Consider the following 19,122-nt stretch of genomic DNA (forward strand, 5'->3'; position numbering starts at 1 on the left):
GGCACGGTGTATTGTGATCACCGACAATGTTTTCTGGAAGTATTCCTGAGCCTATGTTGTGATTTCCATTACAATAGCATTCCTGTATGTGATGCAGTGCTGTCTAAGGGCCCGAAGATCCAGTATGGTTTTCCAGAATTTGAACATTTGATATGTTATCTATATTCTATTGTGAATAAAATATAAGTTTATGAGATTTGTAAATTATTCCATTCTTATTTTACTCACAATTTATACAGCGTCCCAATGTTTTTGGATTCGGGTTTGTAGTTGGATGTAACCAATATGCAAAACTAACCACGAATTTATTGTAGTACAAGTGTAGTACCCTATGTTTTTTGGCGTATTGATTACCATTTGTATAACCACAGTTTTACTACGCATACCATGAGTGGTTTTTACTTCTACAGACTTGCCCATGGAGATCAGCAGCCCCTGCATAGTAGGCCATGTCTGTTCCAGTAGATGGTGCTAGTGTATCATAGTCAATCTGCAAATAGTCAGCCATTAAAGAAAAAAGTGCTTTAAAATGAAATATCATAATACAGATTATAAAATATTACAGTTATTTATTTTTTTATCAATGGATAAATTATATTATAAGAAACCTTTCTTGACACACTAGCATTCATTAGAGAAGAATTGCTGGAGTACAGGGAACATTATCAAGTTTACAATATTTTAAGATAAATAAATTAAGCGTTTAGGCGGAAAACGTTACGTTAAGATTTACCGACAGACAGATCAATGGATAGGCAGACAGACAGACAGACAGACAGACAGACAGATAGATAGATAGATAGATAGATAGATAGATAGATAGATAGATAGATAGATAGATAGATAGATAGATAGATAGATAGATATAAAATTTTTAACACATCTGAAGAAAATTGATCAAAATGTCTAGACTACTGCATAATTCTGCTTTATAATGAGCGTTTCTCCACAGCGCCCCTCTCAGGTGAACTGCGGCGGGCTCGTTACCCAGAGCCCCGCACCATCTACATTGTTACAATCCTCCCATTTCCTGCAACACAACACTTCCATGTCTCGCGTGAAGGGTATGCTGTGTTATCGCTTCATACTGGATCGTTCCTGCCGCCTGGAGGTTGACAACAATGGAAATATAAAGGTAAGCTACTTTTATTCGCTTTTATCGAATTAATAAGCATGTTACCGGTCAGAGCATGCAATACTCTGTTTGACCGCGAGCGTAATGAAGGAATACGGCAGGTTTCTCTAACGGCATGAAAGCTACAAGGGAGGGCGTAGGTTTAATGAAACATTGGCACTTTACGTGAGGTGTCAACCTCCAACTTCTCCGTGTGATTCTGTTATCTTGCCCAGGGGTTACGTATGATCACGAGCAGTTCCTCACAACACACACACACACACACACACATCAAGCAGCGCTGTTCACTTGGCAACGCCAAGCGCCATAACAAATCCACTGTTACCTTCTCCCTTGTGGGCTTGACTAGTTTTAACCCACCAGGTTAAAGCAGCCTGAGCGTACACAAACATTGGCTGACATGCGGTGAGAGTGGTGAGGGGATTTTATGCGAGTCGTGAAGACACGTCGTGAGCGTTTTTACGCACGACACGCGCGTTGCCCTCACGCGCTTCTATCTCTCTCTCTCTCTCCGCAGAGCGAATATGAGAGGGGTTCGCCGCAAACTGTCATTAGGTTGACAGAGATGGGCTGCTGATTTGGGAATCCCGGAGAGCTGGAAGCGCTCAGGAGCACCATGACCGTGTTCAACCAGGAGAATGTGGAGGATTATTACGAGATTGGAGACGAGCTCGGGAGGTAGGTGATGGGTTTCACCAAATTTTGGGCGTGAGGGGAAATTTATTTCGTCCAGTTTGTTGTTTTGGATGAATTGGCTATATACACATTTTTTTTTTCAGTCATCTGAATGGAGTAAAGTCTACCAATTTCACTGAATTCACCTTATATATTTCTTACATAGCTATATTATTGTGATTAACTTATTAAAAATAGTGCTTCAGAAATTAGTTTTTTCCACAGTGATGCCATAGAGGAACCATTTTGGGATCTAGAAAGAACCTTAATTTTTGAAAGAACATTTTAATAAACTGACTTTGAAGCATTGAATACTCCATCTAACGTTGTTCAGTCTGCATGCATAAGTTGGCTTTAAGACATAATGTGGTGGATATGTATCTCGGGGTGAGCTGTACTACTAAAAGTACCTTGTTATTACCCTAGGTTGTCATGGAATGGTAATACTATTATATTCTTTGATGTAGCATAAGCTGCCGTGCAGGTACCATTCAGTACTGTGGTATTATCTTTAATCACAATCACTGTACCATGTTACCTCCACAGTATTGGTCACCCTGAAAGAAAGGGAGGAGTTGTTGCCAGGGTGGTCTCAACTCATTATTGGGTGTCCCAAACCTTCCTTCAGTTGGGAATATCACTGGTTTCACTCTAGACAGATGTTCATGCATTCCTAGTTGTAATGATCTTCAGTGGCATTTATTGATTAACGGGGTTCAGATGGCTCTGAAGGTCTGCTGTGTAGATTTCTCTTCTGGGAGTCCCACTTAACAGGCTGATCATGATAAATTGGGTTAGTCTGCTATGCTGAGATGCCACAACAATTAAAGTTTTACTCTATAATTTGGCTGTTAAAGACATCCAGTCAGCAATTGATTTAAATTTGCAAGGTATCAGTCTCACTGTACTTTTCGTTTTATTCACTTCTGTTTCTATGCTTTTAAGACGTTAAGCAAATTGTATATTTTGACATTTTGGATTCATTATTATTTATCTGTTGAGTTCATGTAAAAAAAATAAAATAAATGCCGCTGTGTGACATCATGTCACGGTTGCAGTGTCTTGCTATCTGCAGAAATTTCACACGCTCAAAATTTAGTGTGACTGCCGCTTTACGCATTGCATTAACATAGTGAGGTCCTTTGAGTCTGGAAATATCAGCTGTGTAATATTATTATGTTACAAATCATCATTGGTATTTAGGAGATAGATGTTCTTTTGAACTGGTTTTCATGAGAATGCTGTTTTTTTTGGATTCCCATTGACTGCTGTATGTGTGGGCGATAAATCACCACGCAGATAGGGATGAGTCTGTTCCTTGTGTGGGTTGTGGGAAATCAGGATCTTTTGGTTCTCCAAAAAATATATTTTATGCGTTAGTGCTCACGTAACAGTCTATAGGATGCCGATGCATCGCTCACGCTCAGTAAAATTGATTGCATAATGTGTAAACGTACTGAGAGGACTTTGAACTGAATGTTGAAGATGTTCTTGTCATTGGCTCCTGAGGGATGACAGCATCTGTTGGTCGTTCTGCTTACATAATTGACTTACTCCAGTGTGTATTAAACTGCTTTTGTTAAAGAGAAGGTAGGAAGCAGAGTTATTTTTCACTTTGGGATTCTTGCATCTTACATTCGTTATTTGTAAAGTACTGTTAATTTGCACCGTCATGAGTATTGATTTCATGTTTAAGTCTGGACCGGTTTTAATTGACAGTTATGTGTTTTAACTATTTTAATATGCATGATCTGTTCTTTAATTCATTGGTAATCAATGTAATTTGAATGTTTAATTGAAGAAACGCTTAAAATATTTTTTTAGTATTTTGTGTTTAAGCTGTAATTTTTTTTTTCACGTATAATATGGCATTTTACATATTCAAAATTATTTGAATAGTGCTGAAGACAAAATATTTGAATATTATGGTCTCACAATGACGACTGTATGCCTACCATGAGTTACCAGTTCCACTGTTGACATTAAGCAATGAATGGACTAAAGCCCGTTGAAGGAATCCACGACTGCTTAAAAAAAAAAAAAAGAGTCTGATATAAAACAATGGGGCCACCAATCAGAGAAGCCCACCAGCACATTTAAAGTACCCCCTTCCCCCTTCAGAAACAACACTATTCACTGTTCTCAAATCTCAATTCAGCCGTTATCTTTACACTCCTCACCAATATTCAGTGCTTGGTTTTAATGCCTCAGAATGGTAGAATGTACCCCGCAGCACTGATGCGTTTAACAACCCTGCATCATACGGTTTATGCGTGCTACTCGGGCTGGAGGTTAAAAACACACAGGCTCTCTTCATGTGGCTTATAAGGCTCCAGCCCATGGACGCTCTTAAGTTAGAAGATCTCTTTATTCTGATGGGAACTCCTCCGGGTGGTCCTCCTCAGAGTAGGAGGAGCAAGTGGTCTGTTGGCTAAATTTGAAGCGGGGGGACTTGGCTGGCATTGCTTTTCATGGATTATCACCATGAGCTGCCGTAACTAACAGATGAAGTGTGTCATTTTTCCTTCAATAGAGCCACTGGACTAACATTTCAGAAGTGTTTTCAAAATTCCTCCACATCAGGGTTATTATTGTTAAATAATTGAAAAAGAAGCTAAACATATAAACACTTAAGTTCCACACTCACTTAAAACTAGAGGTGCTTTACAATAGTTAAAGTACATCAAACATCACTGAACAACTTTTGAACAGGAGTCTGCTTGTCTGTCTGTTTCATGCAGTGTGGATCATTTTTAGCCCACTGTCAGAAGATGAGCATCAGCTATAGCACTAATGCTAAAAGACCAGATGAATTCCCAAGCAATAAGGGGCTCATCTCATTTTTCAGTTCACTGATATCCGTGTTCCTCTATTGCATTAAAGGAACACTTCACTATTTTTTTTAGAAAATCGTCTCATTTTCCAAAGAGTTAAACAATTGAGTTGTACCGTTTTCAAATCCATTCAGCCAATCTACGGGTCTGGAGGTAGCACTTTTAGCTTAGCTTAGAACAGATCATTGAATCTGATTAGACCGTTATCAACTTGCTCAAAAATGACCAAAGAACTTTTATATTTTCTGTGTAATATCACTCTGCTTGGTGCACCCATGGTATGGCAGCAAGGTTTCTTGATTATTTCAACGGAATGAGAATATAGTTCCTAGCCATATCGGCCTAGAAAATTGAAACTTTTCATTTTCCGTCAGTTTTGGTACATGCTGTAACTACAGAAGAGTCAAGTTTTAAATGGGTAAAATATAGAAACTCTTTGGTCATTTTAGAGTGAGATGCTAACGGTCTAATCAGATTCAATGATCTATGCTAAGCTAGGCTAAAAGTGCTACCGCCCGACCCAGAGATAAGCAGAATGGAATAGAAAACTGTAAAACCCTATCTTTTTAACTCTAGGGGAGTTGGAAAATGAGCCTATTTTCAAAAAAAAAGTGGAGTTTTCCTTTAAGTGTCTGAGACTGACTATAAGCTTGGCTGCTCCCAATCTGTCCTGCCACTAATTGGTTCCCTTTTGTGTCTGTTTGCTCTGGCTGTGTGTGTGAAAGGGGAGGAGCAGCTTTTTGCTGGATCTCGCTATCACACCAGACAGTGTAGTTTTGAAGAGTGTTCTCCAGAGAACTTATTGTACACACCCTAAATCCCAAACAGTTTTTAGGAGCACTACTTTAAAAATTTTCCCGTCCCATGTAGTGATATGCAAAATATGCAAGGTGTTTGTTGTTGACCTATATTTTTGACCCTGTGAAACATATTTACCTCGTTTCTTGCTTGCATTGTGACATGGCATATAGTTTATCTACATTGGTTACGGAAAGTATTCAGACTCCCTTACATTTTTCACTCTAGAGCTGCAACTAACGATTATTTTTTCTGTCGACTAATCTAACGATTATTTTTTTCGATTAGTCGACTAATCTAACGATTATTTTTATTACAATAAATAATTAATCTAATGTTCTTTTTTTTTATTAGCTAATGAATCCTTTGGATAACTTTACAAAATTCATTTTCAACCAATGTGGTTGAAGTTTTTACAGTATAAAATAATCAAGAGGCAAAGAAAATTATTTTACTATGGTAAATATGAGCTTATGATAGCGTTTATAATTAAACCACAGTAGCCATAAATTTACAGTTGTCTGAGACGTCATGAAATGTTCTTTAGCATCACAAACCATAAAATGTAGTCAGGGTTCTGCTATAGTTTAGCATGGTTTCCAGAGATCTGGAGCTGATTCGGGGTAGCTCGGTGGTTTGTGACTGTTGTCTCGCAGCGCGCTGTCTTTTCACATATCATGTCTTTTGCGCGCTCAAGTTCGTTATTTCCAATGTAGGCGCGCAATAAGCGCGCTCATAATGGAAGCGACGCTGTCTTTTTTTTCAGGCACGTCCGCTCCGCATCGAGTTAAAAACATCTCAACTTTTCAGAATGCCACAAGTGCAAGAATATCAGACCTGAACCAGGAAGTTGGTCACCAGATCACATGGTAACCAGTTAAACTGTAACACGGTTTTTGTTTTTGTGATAGAATCCAACTTTCTCCATTCCCAGTATGCCATTACGCGAGATGTAAACAAACAGTGTGACGTTGCAGCTCTATTTCACTCTTTGTTATATTGCATCCATTTACCACTTTTTTTTTTTTTTGCAGCCATTTTTGCCACTCAGAGGCAGTGTCAGCCACCTTAAAAAAAGTTCACAGTTTAAGTCATTTGTGGATCAATGCTTATTGGAGATGCGAACCGTTTCAAACAATTCGGTTCGATTTGGTGAACTGGTTCCAGAAGAACCAGTTAAATCAAATGATTCGTTCATGAACCGGATATCACTACACTTGAACGCGCTCACAACAGACCCGGAAGAGAAAAAAATGCTGAATAAAGTCGTAGTTTTTGTTAATTTTATACCCAAATGTATTTTCAATGCTTCAACAAATTCTAACTGACCCTCTGATGTCACGTGGACTACTTTGATGATGTTTTTATTACCTTTCTGGACATGGACAGTATACCGTACATAGGTTTTCAATGGAGAGACAGAAAGCTCTCGGACTAAACCTAAAATATCTTAAACTGTGTTCCAAAGATGAACAGAGGTTTTACGGGTTTGGGACGACATGAGGGTGAGTCATTTTTGGATGAACTATCCCTTTAAGGTTTCTAAGAGCACAGTGGCCTCCATAATCCTTAAATGGAAGACGTTTGGGACGACCAGAACCCTTCCTAGAGCTGGCCGTCTGGCCAAACTGAGCTATCGGGGGAGAAGAGCCTTGGTGAGAGAGGTAAAGAAGAACCCAAATATCACTGTGGCTGAGCTCCAGAGATGTAGTCGGGAGATGGGAGAAAGTTGTAGAAAGTCAACCATCACTGCAGCCCTCCACCAGTCGGGGCTTAATGGCAGAGTGGCCCGACGGAAGCCTCTCCTCAGTGCAAGACACATGAAAGCCCCCATGGAGTTTGCTAAAAAACACCTGAAGGATTCTCTGGTCTGATGAGACCAAGATAGAACTTTTTGGCCTTAATTCTAAGCGGTATGTGTGGATAAATCCAGACACTGCTCATCACCTGTCCAATACAGTCCCAACAGTTATGCATGGTGGTGACAGCATCATACTGTGGGGATGTTTTTCAGCTACAGGGACAGGACGAAAATCGAGGGAAAGATGAATGCGGCCAAGTACAGGGATATCCTGGACGAAAACCTTCTCCAGAGTGCTCAGGACCTCATACTGGGCTGATGGTTCACCTTCCAACAAGACAGTGACCCTAAGCACACAGCTAAAATAATGAAGGAGTGGCTTCACAACAACTCCATGACTGTTCTTGAATGGCCCAGCCAGAGCCCTGACTTAAACCCAGACCTGAAAATGGCTGTCCACCAACATTTACCATCAAACCTGACAGAACTGGAGAGGATCTGCAAGGAAGAATGGCAGAGGATCCCCAAATCCAGGTGTGAAAAACTTGTTGCATCTTTCCCAAAAAGACTCATGGCTGTATTAGATCAAAAGCGTGCTTCTACCAAATACTGATATACATGTGATATTTCAATTTTTCTTTTTCAATAAATGTGCAAAAATGTGCAACAATTCTGTGTTTTTCTGTCAATATGAGGTGCTGTGTGTACATTGAGGAAAAAAATGAACTTAAATGATTTTAGCAAAGTGGCTGCAATATAACAAAGAGTGAAAAATTTAAGGGGGTCTGAATACTTTCCGTACCCACTGTATATGTCTGTCTGCCTGTGTCTATCTATCTACTATCTTATTATCTCTTTTATAAATCCAACACATTTTCATTAATATATACATGTATGTGTGCGTATTCATATATGCTTAATAAAAATATGCAGTACAAACACTCATAGTATTTCATTTATTTCATTTCATTTATTTATTTATTTTACAGGGACAGTGCTCATTGATTAACAGTAAAAATAACTGTAAATGAGCCAGAGTTAGCGCAACAGGCTAATTTTCATCTGTTGTCCCTGGCCAGTTATTAAAAATGCAACCTAAAAATCAGCATATATAAAATAAAATAAAAATACAGTAAAATTACTTTTTACAGTCCGCAAGTAATAACAAAAATAGAAAAGTAATAAAACAGATACAACACACCCCAATAAGTAACAAGCAACGTCAGCACACAATATAGGCTAAAACATAGTGAGAAATTGCAAAGTCTGACACAAGGCAATCTGCTATCAAGCTACAATTCTCAGTAGACAGTCAATAGTCTAGTGTTCACATATCTGATTATCAATTAGCCAGTTCTTATGTAAACAAACTTTTATTTTGAATGCGATTAATCACTATAAAATGTTTTGTAGCCCTAATATATGTATGTATGTGTGTGTGTGTGTGTGTATGTGTGTATTTATAAAATATAATATAAATATAATGTAATTATACTACCAAATAAATTGATACATTTATGATTTATTTATTTTATATTATAATAATTATCTAGAACAATCTGAGACATCTTATAGGTCTGGTATTTCTTCATTTGTACCACTTGGGATGTTACTGTAGACCTATATATCATGCTGAAGATATCTGGTGGAATGAGTGGCTAAGCACACGTAGCGTCATTCTGAGTGCTCTCATGCGTAAATGTAGCTACTCGTCCATCTGTGTGTTCAGTGGGTGAAGTTTGGGTGCCTCTTGTGAAGCCTAATGAGATCTGTTGGGGGTTAGAGCGTGATAATGTGTATGAGATCAAGAGCATTTGTGAGCGAGTGTGCCGGGAGGTTCATGGTGCACTGTAAGACGATTCTGCTGTGAAGTATTAGCCTTGACCAGTGAAGCATCAAGCATGTGTAAGATGAGTGAAAGTTCGAGTTTTTTTCCCTCTGTCTATCATTTTCTGTTTGCCATGGTTTAGGCCTGTTGCAACAATCAATATATCGATAATATATGACCTCAATCATTTTTGGTGATGCAATATATCGCCCATTATATTTACTTAAAAATTAATGTCACCATTTTTTGTACATTCCACTTGCGTCTGTGTCTTTTGCAGCTTCTCGAACATAATGCGGTGTAGTCATGAGGTGCTAGTTTCAAATAATAAAAAAAAATGCTTCTATAAAAAGTTTCATTTGCAGATATGTTCTTGTTTAGGCATCTGTGCCATTGTGCATATGGACATCTGACTGCTAAGTAGTGATTGTGTTTTTCAGCAATAGTGTGCACACTTAATTTAATGAGAAAAGGTCAGGGGAAAATCTGTAGTTGGAGAAATCTCCATAAAAGTTCTTTGTTCACTTTTCTTTATTCTGCTTTGCACTTTTTGTTAGAAAATGTTTATTTACTATTTATTCAAGTTTTTTTTTTTTTATTATTATTTTTTTTATTCTTCATTTTTTTTGGTATTTTGTCATTTGGAAGTGTGTAGGCCTTTTTGCATTATTATGCTGTTACTTGATTATATATTCAGTGGGATAAAATGGTCTTTAAAATGACAATAATATCGCTTAGCGCAAATATTTCTGGGGGAATATATCGCACAACAAAAAGTTGTTATCGTGACAGGCCTAGGCATGGTGGATGCAGCTTTTGAGGGTACAAAATCTATTCTCCCCCAGCATCCAAAACTAACCATCTTAACTGGGCTTCCTGGATAGTACAAAGGTTAAACCGACCACATCTGACCAAAGCAAGTTAATCAGTGCCAATAAAGAGCCATTGTTATTCACTGACAAAAACAGCAAGGCTTAATTTGTCTTTCACAATTGACGGCCATTCAAGCTGTGTATTCTGCCAAAATGCAATTTGTTTCTTGCTCAAAAAAAAAAAAAAGGATGCCATGCATGATGGTTACAGGTAGGCATGTCACGATGACAAATTATGCTGGTCGATAAATTGTCAGAGAAATTATCACGATAAACGATATTATTGTCGTTCTAAGACCACTTTCAGCTAATATAATGATAATGGCATAATGCAGGTACACCTTTTCAAAAATCATTAAACTTTTATTTTATTTTATGGCAGATTCAGAGCAAGAAATAAAGACTTCCATATTGACCGTTTAACCGTTAACCGAAAGTAAACATTTTGACAAATGTCATTTTCACATAAAACGTTTGTATTATTTTTATTTTTTTATTCTTCAAATTTTTTGGTATTTTTCAAATGCGGTATGCATGCTTATAAGGGAAGAGATGCGCTTGTTTTTTCCAGGCACGTCCACACCGCATTTAGTTAAAAACATCTCAACTTTTCAGAATGACACAAGAGCACCATAACCAACTCAATCAGCTTCCTTCGGGGTGAAATTCCCTGTTGTTTTTTAAACATGTGGTGGACGCAAACACTGCAGTTTTTTTACTTTTCTTCATAAATAAATCTTGTAGCAGAGTAACAACTAGGGTTTTTCGTTGGAAGATTCCCAGATTCGCTCGGTGCATCGGCATTAAAAGGTTAACGATTAACGATTCATTTAAAAAAATGGGTATTGGCTACAAGTCGACATTTGTATCGTGATAACAACATATTTGCATTGATAAATATCATGTATAATTTTATTTATATATAATTACTAGGCGATGCACTGTACTTTTATTATTTTAAAAGTGACCAATGATCTGGGACTGGTTTATCCCATCTAAACTTCCTGAAGCGTGTTTTCTCATCACCACTGCTGCGTGAATATGAAGGTTCACAACATCACGGAGACCCGAGGAAAAGTGGGGATTAAAGTCCAAAACCTTACTTGAAATAACCTAACAAATCAATCAGGGCTAAAGTGGTTCCGTAAATGACAAATTAAATTCCCACAATCGCACTAATTTGTAGACACTAATTCTTAAGCACCCATTAATGTGGATCATGGATCAAATCGATCCACCTTGGCAAACAGCAAAAATGTTTGTGTTGTTTAATGCATTTGAGAATTGTGTTTTCCTCAGTGCATAACTGACATGTCACAGTTATATTTTTCATATGTAAATGTCATAAAGTAATGCAAATAGATCTAATTCTGTCGTGTGTCACTATATGAGTACATGAACGCATAAACCGTCACTTCATGAGAATTTACCGTTTCATTTGAGAAAACTGTCATATCATAAACACAGACACTCAAAGATCTTCATGACAACCCATCAAAATAAATGTTCGGTTTAACGTGAGTAAATTGACAATATGTTAAGCTACTGTTGTAGCCTACAGTAGATTTAGCTATGTCTCAATGTAGTAATAATAATACGTCTCTATTGATAATAATAATTATGCCTAGACGGTTGCTTGTTTTTTACTTGTTTTGTTGTAAAGAGATTATCTGATTAATATATAATTTTTTTTATTCCTAGACTTATTTTATACAGTTATATTGTAAAACTAAAATACCATTTTTTAGTTTGCGGTGTTAGATTTTTGGCTGCATTTGAGGTTCGTTTTCGCTTAAGAAAATAAATAATATTACTGTCAAAAACATATACAATTACAAATACAGTAGTTTACCATGTTTTATTAAAGGATAAGTCTGAAGCACACCATAAAATAATTCTAGCAATTTACACAGGGCTAGTAGTATATACAGCTGTATATACAGATACACACCCAGGTATCGGATCAGTACTCGGTATCGGTACCCTGAGCCAAGGTATCGGAAGAGGGAAGAGAAAAAGGGTATCGGAACATCTCTAATGTCCATGTCCAGAAAAGTAATAAAAACATCATCAAAGTAGTCCATGTGACATCAGAGGGTCAGTTAAAATTTTTGAAGCATCAAATATAAATTTTGGTCCAAAAACATCAACTTTATTCATCATTGTCTTCTCTTCCGGATCTGTTATGAGCACATTCACTGCAGTTTAGTGATATCCGGTTCACGAATGAATCACTCGATGTCTTGGATGACCGGATCTTCTTGAACCAGTTCACCAAATCAAACTGAATCGTTTTAAACGGTTCGCATCTCCAATAAGCCTTAATCCACAAATGACTTAAGCTGTTAACTTTTTTAATGTCGCTGACACTCCCTCTAAGTTAAAACAAACCAATATCCCGGGGAAATTAATTTACTCAAACAGTACACTGACTGAACTGCTGTGAAGAGAGAACTGAAGATGAACACAGAGCTGAGCCAGATAACGAATGAACGATTGACTCGTTCTCTAGTCAAAATCCAGTTGCATCGGTTTTTAGATCACCAGTAGTGGTGGGACGTTCGGTTCTTTTCCGTGAACCAGTTCTTTCAGACAGTTCGATTCAATTAACCAATTGAAGAAAACGGTTCACCGGTTATTTTGTGCTCTACATAATGACGTCATTGACGATGATTGTCCTTGATTCAAGCTTTCGATTTACCCGCGCTCATAACATTAGCACAGAATCAGTTTAAAATCAATCATCAAAAGAAACAGTTCAGTTCAGACGCTCTGTGTTTCAGTCTGCTTCACGCTGAATCACGCATGCGCAGTATCTTCCAACAGAAACGGTTCTTGACTCGAGAATGAGTCAATGTTTTCTTCGTTATCTGGCTCGGCTCTGTGTTCATCTTCAGTTCTCTCTTCACAGCAGTTCAGTCAGTGTACTGTTTGAGTAAATGAATTACTCTGAGATATTGGTTTGTTTTAACTCAGAGGTAGTGTCCGCCACATTAAAAAAGTTAACAGCTTAAGTCATTTGTGGAGTAATGCGTATTGGAGACGCGAACCATTTCAAATGATTCAGTTTGATTTGGTGAACTGGTTCAAGAAGATCCGGTTACAACGAGCGATTTGTTCGCGAACCGGATATCACTAAACTGCATTGAACGCACTCAGAACAGACGCGGAAGAGAAGATAATGCTGAGTAAAGTCGTTTTTGCTATTTTTCGACCGAAATGTATCAAAAAATTCTTAACTGACCCTCTGATGTCACATGGACTACTTTTGATGATGTTTTTATTACTTTTCCGGACATGGACTCTCTTACGGGCCTTACGGGTTTGGAACGACATGAGGGTGAGTTATTAATGACATAATTTTAATATTTGGGTGAACTAACCTTTTAACTCCAAATATTTGAACTTACCTGTTTTGAATACTTAATTTTTTACATGTTCATTTATGTCCAATGTTAGTATTAAACTTTTGGACTTTAAATGAAAGCTACTATCAATTTTCACCGTTGACTGATTTTGCAGAACATTTAGATGGATAACTTCCGTGTGCAGATGCGGCAAATTTGTCCCAGGACGCGCGATAGGACAGTTGCGTCCAGATATATATGAACTAGCCGTTTTAAATACAGTATTTTTATATTTAATGTTAGTTTATCAGTATGTTTGAAAGCATTTTTTTTTTTCGATTATTGGTGATTCCATATTGTCTCTGTCGCGCACCTGCACGATTTAAAACTATGACATGCTATGACAAGAACAAAGAATCTCTCTCTTGCTCCACCCATGCACAATAAAATTGTGCATCATCGATCTCACGGGCTGACGATAGGACAAGTTGAAAAATGACCATATTACCCAACACTAACCGGCGTGCTTTGCGATAGGAAGATGCCAATCCGCCTGAAGTCGAAGATATACAAAATAGTCGTGCGGCCCATCGCATTGTATGGATCCGAGTGCTGGCCTGCTACAGCTAAACACGAAAACACCATCCTCGCCATGGAGATGCACATGCTCCGGTGGGGGCTCGTCTTGACCCTGCTCAACCAGGACGAGGACGTCAGATGGGCCATGGGCGTCTCTCCGATTATGGAGAAGATGCGAAAAACATGCCTGCATTGGTACCGTCATGTCATGCAGAGCGATGACGACTCAGTGGTCAAGACCGCCTACTGCCTGGCGAATGTTCTGCCAATCGGCGGACCCCGCACTGCGGGACTAACACCCGGAAGATGAAGACATTGAACGTAAATTGCGTATGATGTTTTGTGTCAGCTGTGCCATGCAGATATGTTGTTACCATACAAAACAAAATGTAAATGTCGTAAACAGCATATTCGTGTAGCGCAGCTGACAAAGAACAGCATATGGTTATAACATAAGTTTTTTATTACACAGTGTTCATATTTCCTAATTTATATAATGAGTATGACATAGTCTTTACATTTTGAAACCATTCATCATTCCTTTCTTATATTCCAACCACCTGCCAGAGTTGTTGCCACTGTGGGAATAATTATGATTCACCATTGAATGCGGTTTTAATGCAAGGGTTAATGTCCCGCAGTGTTGTTGTACACACAGGAGACCCCTTGCAGAGTCCAGGAAGTGTTGCTACAGTAAACCTTAGTCGATTAATCAACTTCATTTGCACAGCCAACACTTCTTCATGGTTTTATGATGCAGTCGCCGTAATGATTGCACGCATCAGCCATGATGGAGCTATTTAATGTCAAGTGTTAGCATATGAATATGAATAATGGGAATTCCCCTCCTGAATCATGATTCTTAATAGCAAACTGCTGCACTATGTAGTTAAAAGGTGGCTTGACCAAGAGCTGTGAAACAGCATTTCCTCAGGCACATTTGTTAAAATTTAGCAATAAATCTGTGTGAACATGTTATGAATTCTTCTCACAGATCTCAAAGCAGCAGCACTGTTAATGCTGTTGCTAAGCTACTGGCAAAGTGATGTCGTGGAAGGAATTCAGACTCCCTTGTGCTGGCTATCAAGTGCTTTACTTCATATCTTGTAAGCCATTGTCATTGCCTTGTTCATTTTGCTTGCATCTTTTTATTCTTCGTTTTCACTTTAGACAAAGTATTTGACCCTATTTAAAATGGCAAGAGACACTTTGTCACAGTTCTTTTTTATTGCTTATTGAAGGGAGTCCAGAGTAGTTAATGCTGGCTAATCACATTCCTAAAAGCTTTCTTATTTTCGTCATAATTGTTCTTTTATGGAGGGGGTTGAGCTACTGTATGCCCAGTTACTGTTAAGACATCGATACCAAAGCTGCAGAATGTGTTTTCAACACTTAAGTTTTGACAGTGAGCAGTACTCGTTGGAACCAGGTGAATGCCAGTTTCAGTCTACATTTGGAAACCTACAGCAGACTTTAAGTCTCCTCCCCTGGGTTGCTATGGGAACCACCCATTTCTCCAGTTCTTTCCAGGCATAGCTATCAGTTAGCCTCGGTCATCTGTAGGGCTTCCCCAAATTAGTTCTGATTGACTAAATACTTGACACAAAGAGAATAAGTCCTTCATGCTCATGGGGGATGGCCAGTTAAAATGGACAATACTTATTTTCTGATTTGTTACACCATTTTGATTGAATTACAAATGCAAGCTGGATTTTAAGAACTCAAGAGGAGTAATGGTTTCTTCAGACCTGGTTGTACGCATTTGCCTCTGGTGCTTCCTCATACAATGGGTGCTCTGTGTCTTTAAATCCTCTTGAAAGGACAACATTACATTCCACTGATATGTCAAATGCTTTTCATGACAAATCAAAGAGAAATGACGTGGTGTCATGAAGGTTCTGTGATAATTTTTGTATTTATTTTTTTGGAATGCCAAGCATACAATGCCACTGTTATCAGACCTGATGAGATACAGATTACTGAAATAGGTGTCTTTATGACAGCCCTAGACTATTTCTAGAACAAATGGGTCACACCCTGGGCTTTTCAGTGTTTACCAAGGCTGCATTTATCTGATCAAAATACGGTTTTCTTCCTAAAGAAATAAACTTATGCACAGAATTGGAATATCGCATAAAACATTTGCAAATAAAGCACTGCTTACATCCAGTGAGTTGAAGGGAACTAAATCGTCACTTCCTGATTAACTTGCACTAAATATAACGAAGAAAAATCTTAATTTCTGCAGTAAGAGAAGTCACATAATGATGTTTGTATACAATAAATGACAAGCTTCAGAGTAAATATTAGCTTCAGAGTAAATATGGACATTTTATCTTATTTTTGGGCCTGCTGTTTGGAAATGCAGTTCTGAGAGTTAATTATAATAAAGCACTTTGACAAAACTATAACAAAACTAACATTTCAGATCGGTCCATTGGTTGGTCCAGTTATGCTGTCCCGTCAGTCTTTTTTGATGTTTATTAATGAATTAATGAATTAATGAATTTATTTAGTAAAAGTGTTTCCATCATAGTTTTTGCACATGTTTTCTACCATATAAGAACATTTTTTAGGAAAGTTTTTTTAATGCACATTTTTTTAATTTAAGAGCATAGGCGGTTTTTATTTGTATTTTTTATGGGATGTCCCAAAATGCTTGAAAATAGGTGGATGGAAAGATATCTACAGTAATGTTATGAAATTATTTTTGTAATTTAAAATAACATTTAAATAATGTCTTCTATTTGAATATATATTTTAAAATGTAATTATGTAAATTCTAGGGATGCACCGAAATGAAAATTCTTGGCCGATACCGAAAACCGAAAAAGAGAAAACCAAGGCCGAAAACCGAAACCGAAACACCGAAATAAATTATGCCAATTATTAGTACCATTGCATTTATTGCTATGACCGTGTACTAACTTTACTAAAATTAAGACATTGCAATTGCATAAATTAATAAAGTTTCAAAGATAATTACAATTACATAACTTATTTAAAAAAAAAAACATAAAATACATAATTACAAATGATGCAAATATTTATTAAGCATATTGCAACAATGCACAGTATAAAATAAAATTCAAACCAAAAATGTATCCCACTCATGTGTATATTTAATAATAATGTACAGGCCTACTGGCCTGCAGAAAGGTTTTAAAATGAACAGTTCTCTCATAAAAACAAAGTGCATTTAGGTGAAGTGCATTTGAAATTGTTCTCTGTAGGACTAGAAAGTGCATCACTTCTCCAGTATAGGCAAGAGGGTTGTCACTTCTGGGGATGGGGACTTCAAACAGATAACCATCTAGCTGTTGAGCAGTTGAGCTTGTCATCTGCCTGACATTTGAGAAATATTTGAGAGTGTATTTAAATAGGGCCAGGGCATAAATAAACATTTTTATCAAATTAAAGCAGAAATCTAGCAGAAATATGGGTACAATCTGAAATTATGTATGTACATATGTTTGTGTGTGTGTGTATGTGTATATATGTGTATATATAGTAGCCTAAGAACAAAATAGCCAACGTATTATTATTATTTGAGGCACTTTCTTGCAGAATTCCACTGAACATATCAGACAACGATGGTGCATGCCACTCATCTGGTGCAGAGACCAGTCTTTTTTTCTGCGCTCTGATCTGTCTCCTGCGCTTGGCACTTCTCCGTCTCCACGCGGGTTCTCCGCATCCAGCGCGGCCTGGATCATTTCTCGTGCGCGCTGCCTTATTTCCGCATACAAGTAATGGTCTTTATAACGCGGATCAAGCACATTCGCGATGAAGTGCAGAGGATCCGAAAAGATCTCAATGAGACGTATGCTAACAGACTCGTACTTTTCAAGATCGTACTTTTCTTTGTTTTTACTTCGTGGTCCGTCTTAATATCTTTGTTAGGAGACGTTTTAGTGCTGCGAATAAAGGAGTAAGAAGAGAGAGAATGTTCTCACTGGTGTTAAGTGAATGTTGCATGGAGCTCGTGGTCTGCGCTTTGCAGGTGCACGTGCAGGTCGCGGTTTCTGTTTGCCTCATTGCAACATTTCGGCCATGTTGTTTCGGTGATAAAAGTCTATCGGCCGAAAACCAAAAAGGCCATTTTCGGCCGAAAATTTTCGGTGGCCGAAATTTCGGTGCATCCCTAGTAAATTCATCTGATGACAAAGCTGAATTTTCTGCAGTCATTACTCCAGTCAATCATTCTAATATTTATTATTATTATCATCATCATCATCAATGCTGAAACATTTAGTCGTCTTAATATTTCTGTGGAAAAAGAACAGCATTTTTAACAAATATTTTGTAGCAATTCAATGTGCCTTTGTTGAATAAAAGTATTAGTTTTTATTTTTAATTTTATCAATTAATGTTTCTTATGGCTGGGCCATATATTGAATATTAGCGATAACATCACAATAATTTTGATGACGTAAAATTTGAAAATATCATCAATCTTGAATATTTCAAATTCTAGCATACCTTCCCAAAAGAACGTGCAGAACATCCAAAAATGGAACATGTTACTGCTGACTGCTCTACATCTCAAATACTACTTTCGTGAGTGCGGTTGCCAGATATCAAGAGTTCAAATCCCTGAATCAGAACTTCACTGTTACATAGATATATTTGCTTATTGTGCTTATTATGCTTTAAACGCTCGCTCCTCATTGCCAAATCACCACCACAGATGATCCTAAAAAACGCTGGATTTTAGCGATCTAAGTTAAAGCATAATTCAGCTGGTCTGTCATGAGATCTCGACTATTGTTTGCGATTGTGGCCACTGTATAAATGTACTTAATCAAACACTGTTGTGTGAACAGGGAAACATAGGCTATGGAAATGAGAAATTTCACTGTTTATAATTTTTTTCATTTGTTTTACCAGTTTTCATTATATAGACAGAGAGAATGGATAAGTTCTTGGTTTATATATATATATATATATATATATATATATATATGTGTATGTATGTATGTATGTATGTATGTATGTATGTATGTATGCTTAGCTAAAAACTTCAAAAATAACAAAAAAAAATACTTCCAAGTTTAATTATTTCCCCTAGCGGCACAGTGTAAATTATGAATCGCATGCTAAAATAGTTGACAGAATGCTCTTTCTGTTAAATATACATGTTCATTTAATAAAAAGTGATCACTTGGTCTAGAGTTTTTTTTTATTTAAATGCAAATGCAAACATATCGAGATGTATATCGAATATCATACTTTTTTTGTTGTTGTTGTTGA

The 19,122-nt window shown here is 37.4% G+C and overlaps 1 protein-coding gene across 2 annotated transcripts in view; it reads left to right on the forward strand.

Annotated features, from left to right (window-relative positions):
* Nucleotides 1-983: 983 nt before the first annotated feature.
* The window catches only part of LOC113049202 (death-associated protein kinase 1-like), a 70,289-nt gene continuing 52,150 nt past the window's right edge, over nucleotides 984-19,122 (forward strand). The window contains exons 1-2 of one of the 2 annotated variants that reach the window (XM_026211347.1): nucleotides 984-1,135; nucleotides 1,653-1,813. In XM_026211347.1, coding sequence (XP_026067132.1) covers nucleotides 1,752-1,813 — 62 coding nt within the window. In that variant the 5' untranslated portion in view covers nucleotides 984-1,135; nucleotides 1,653-1,751. Of the gene's footprint in view, nucleotides 1,136-1,397; nucleotides 1,550-1,652; nucleotides 1,814-19,122 lie in introns of those variants that run through there. The other variant, XM_026211348.1, reaches the window with a different exon arrangement.

This window comes from Carassius auratus, chromosome 30, assembly GCF_003368295.1.
Source record: "Carassius auratus strain Wakin chromosome 30, ASM336829v1, whole genome shotgun sequence".
Taxonomy (NCBI): domain Eukaryota; kingdom Metazoa; phylum Chordata; class Actinopteri; order Cypriniformes; family Cyprinidae; genus Carassius; species Carassius auratus.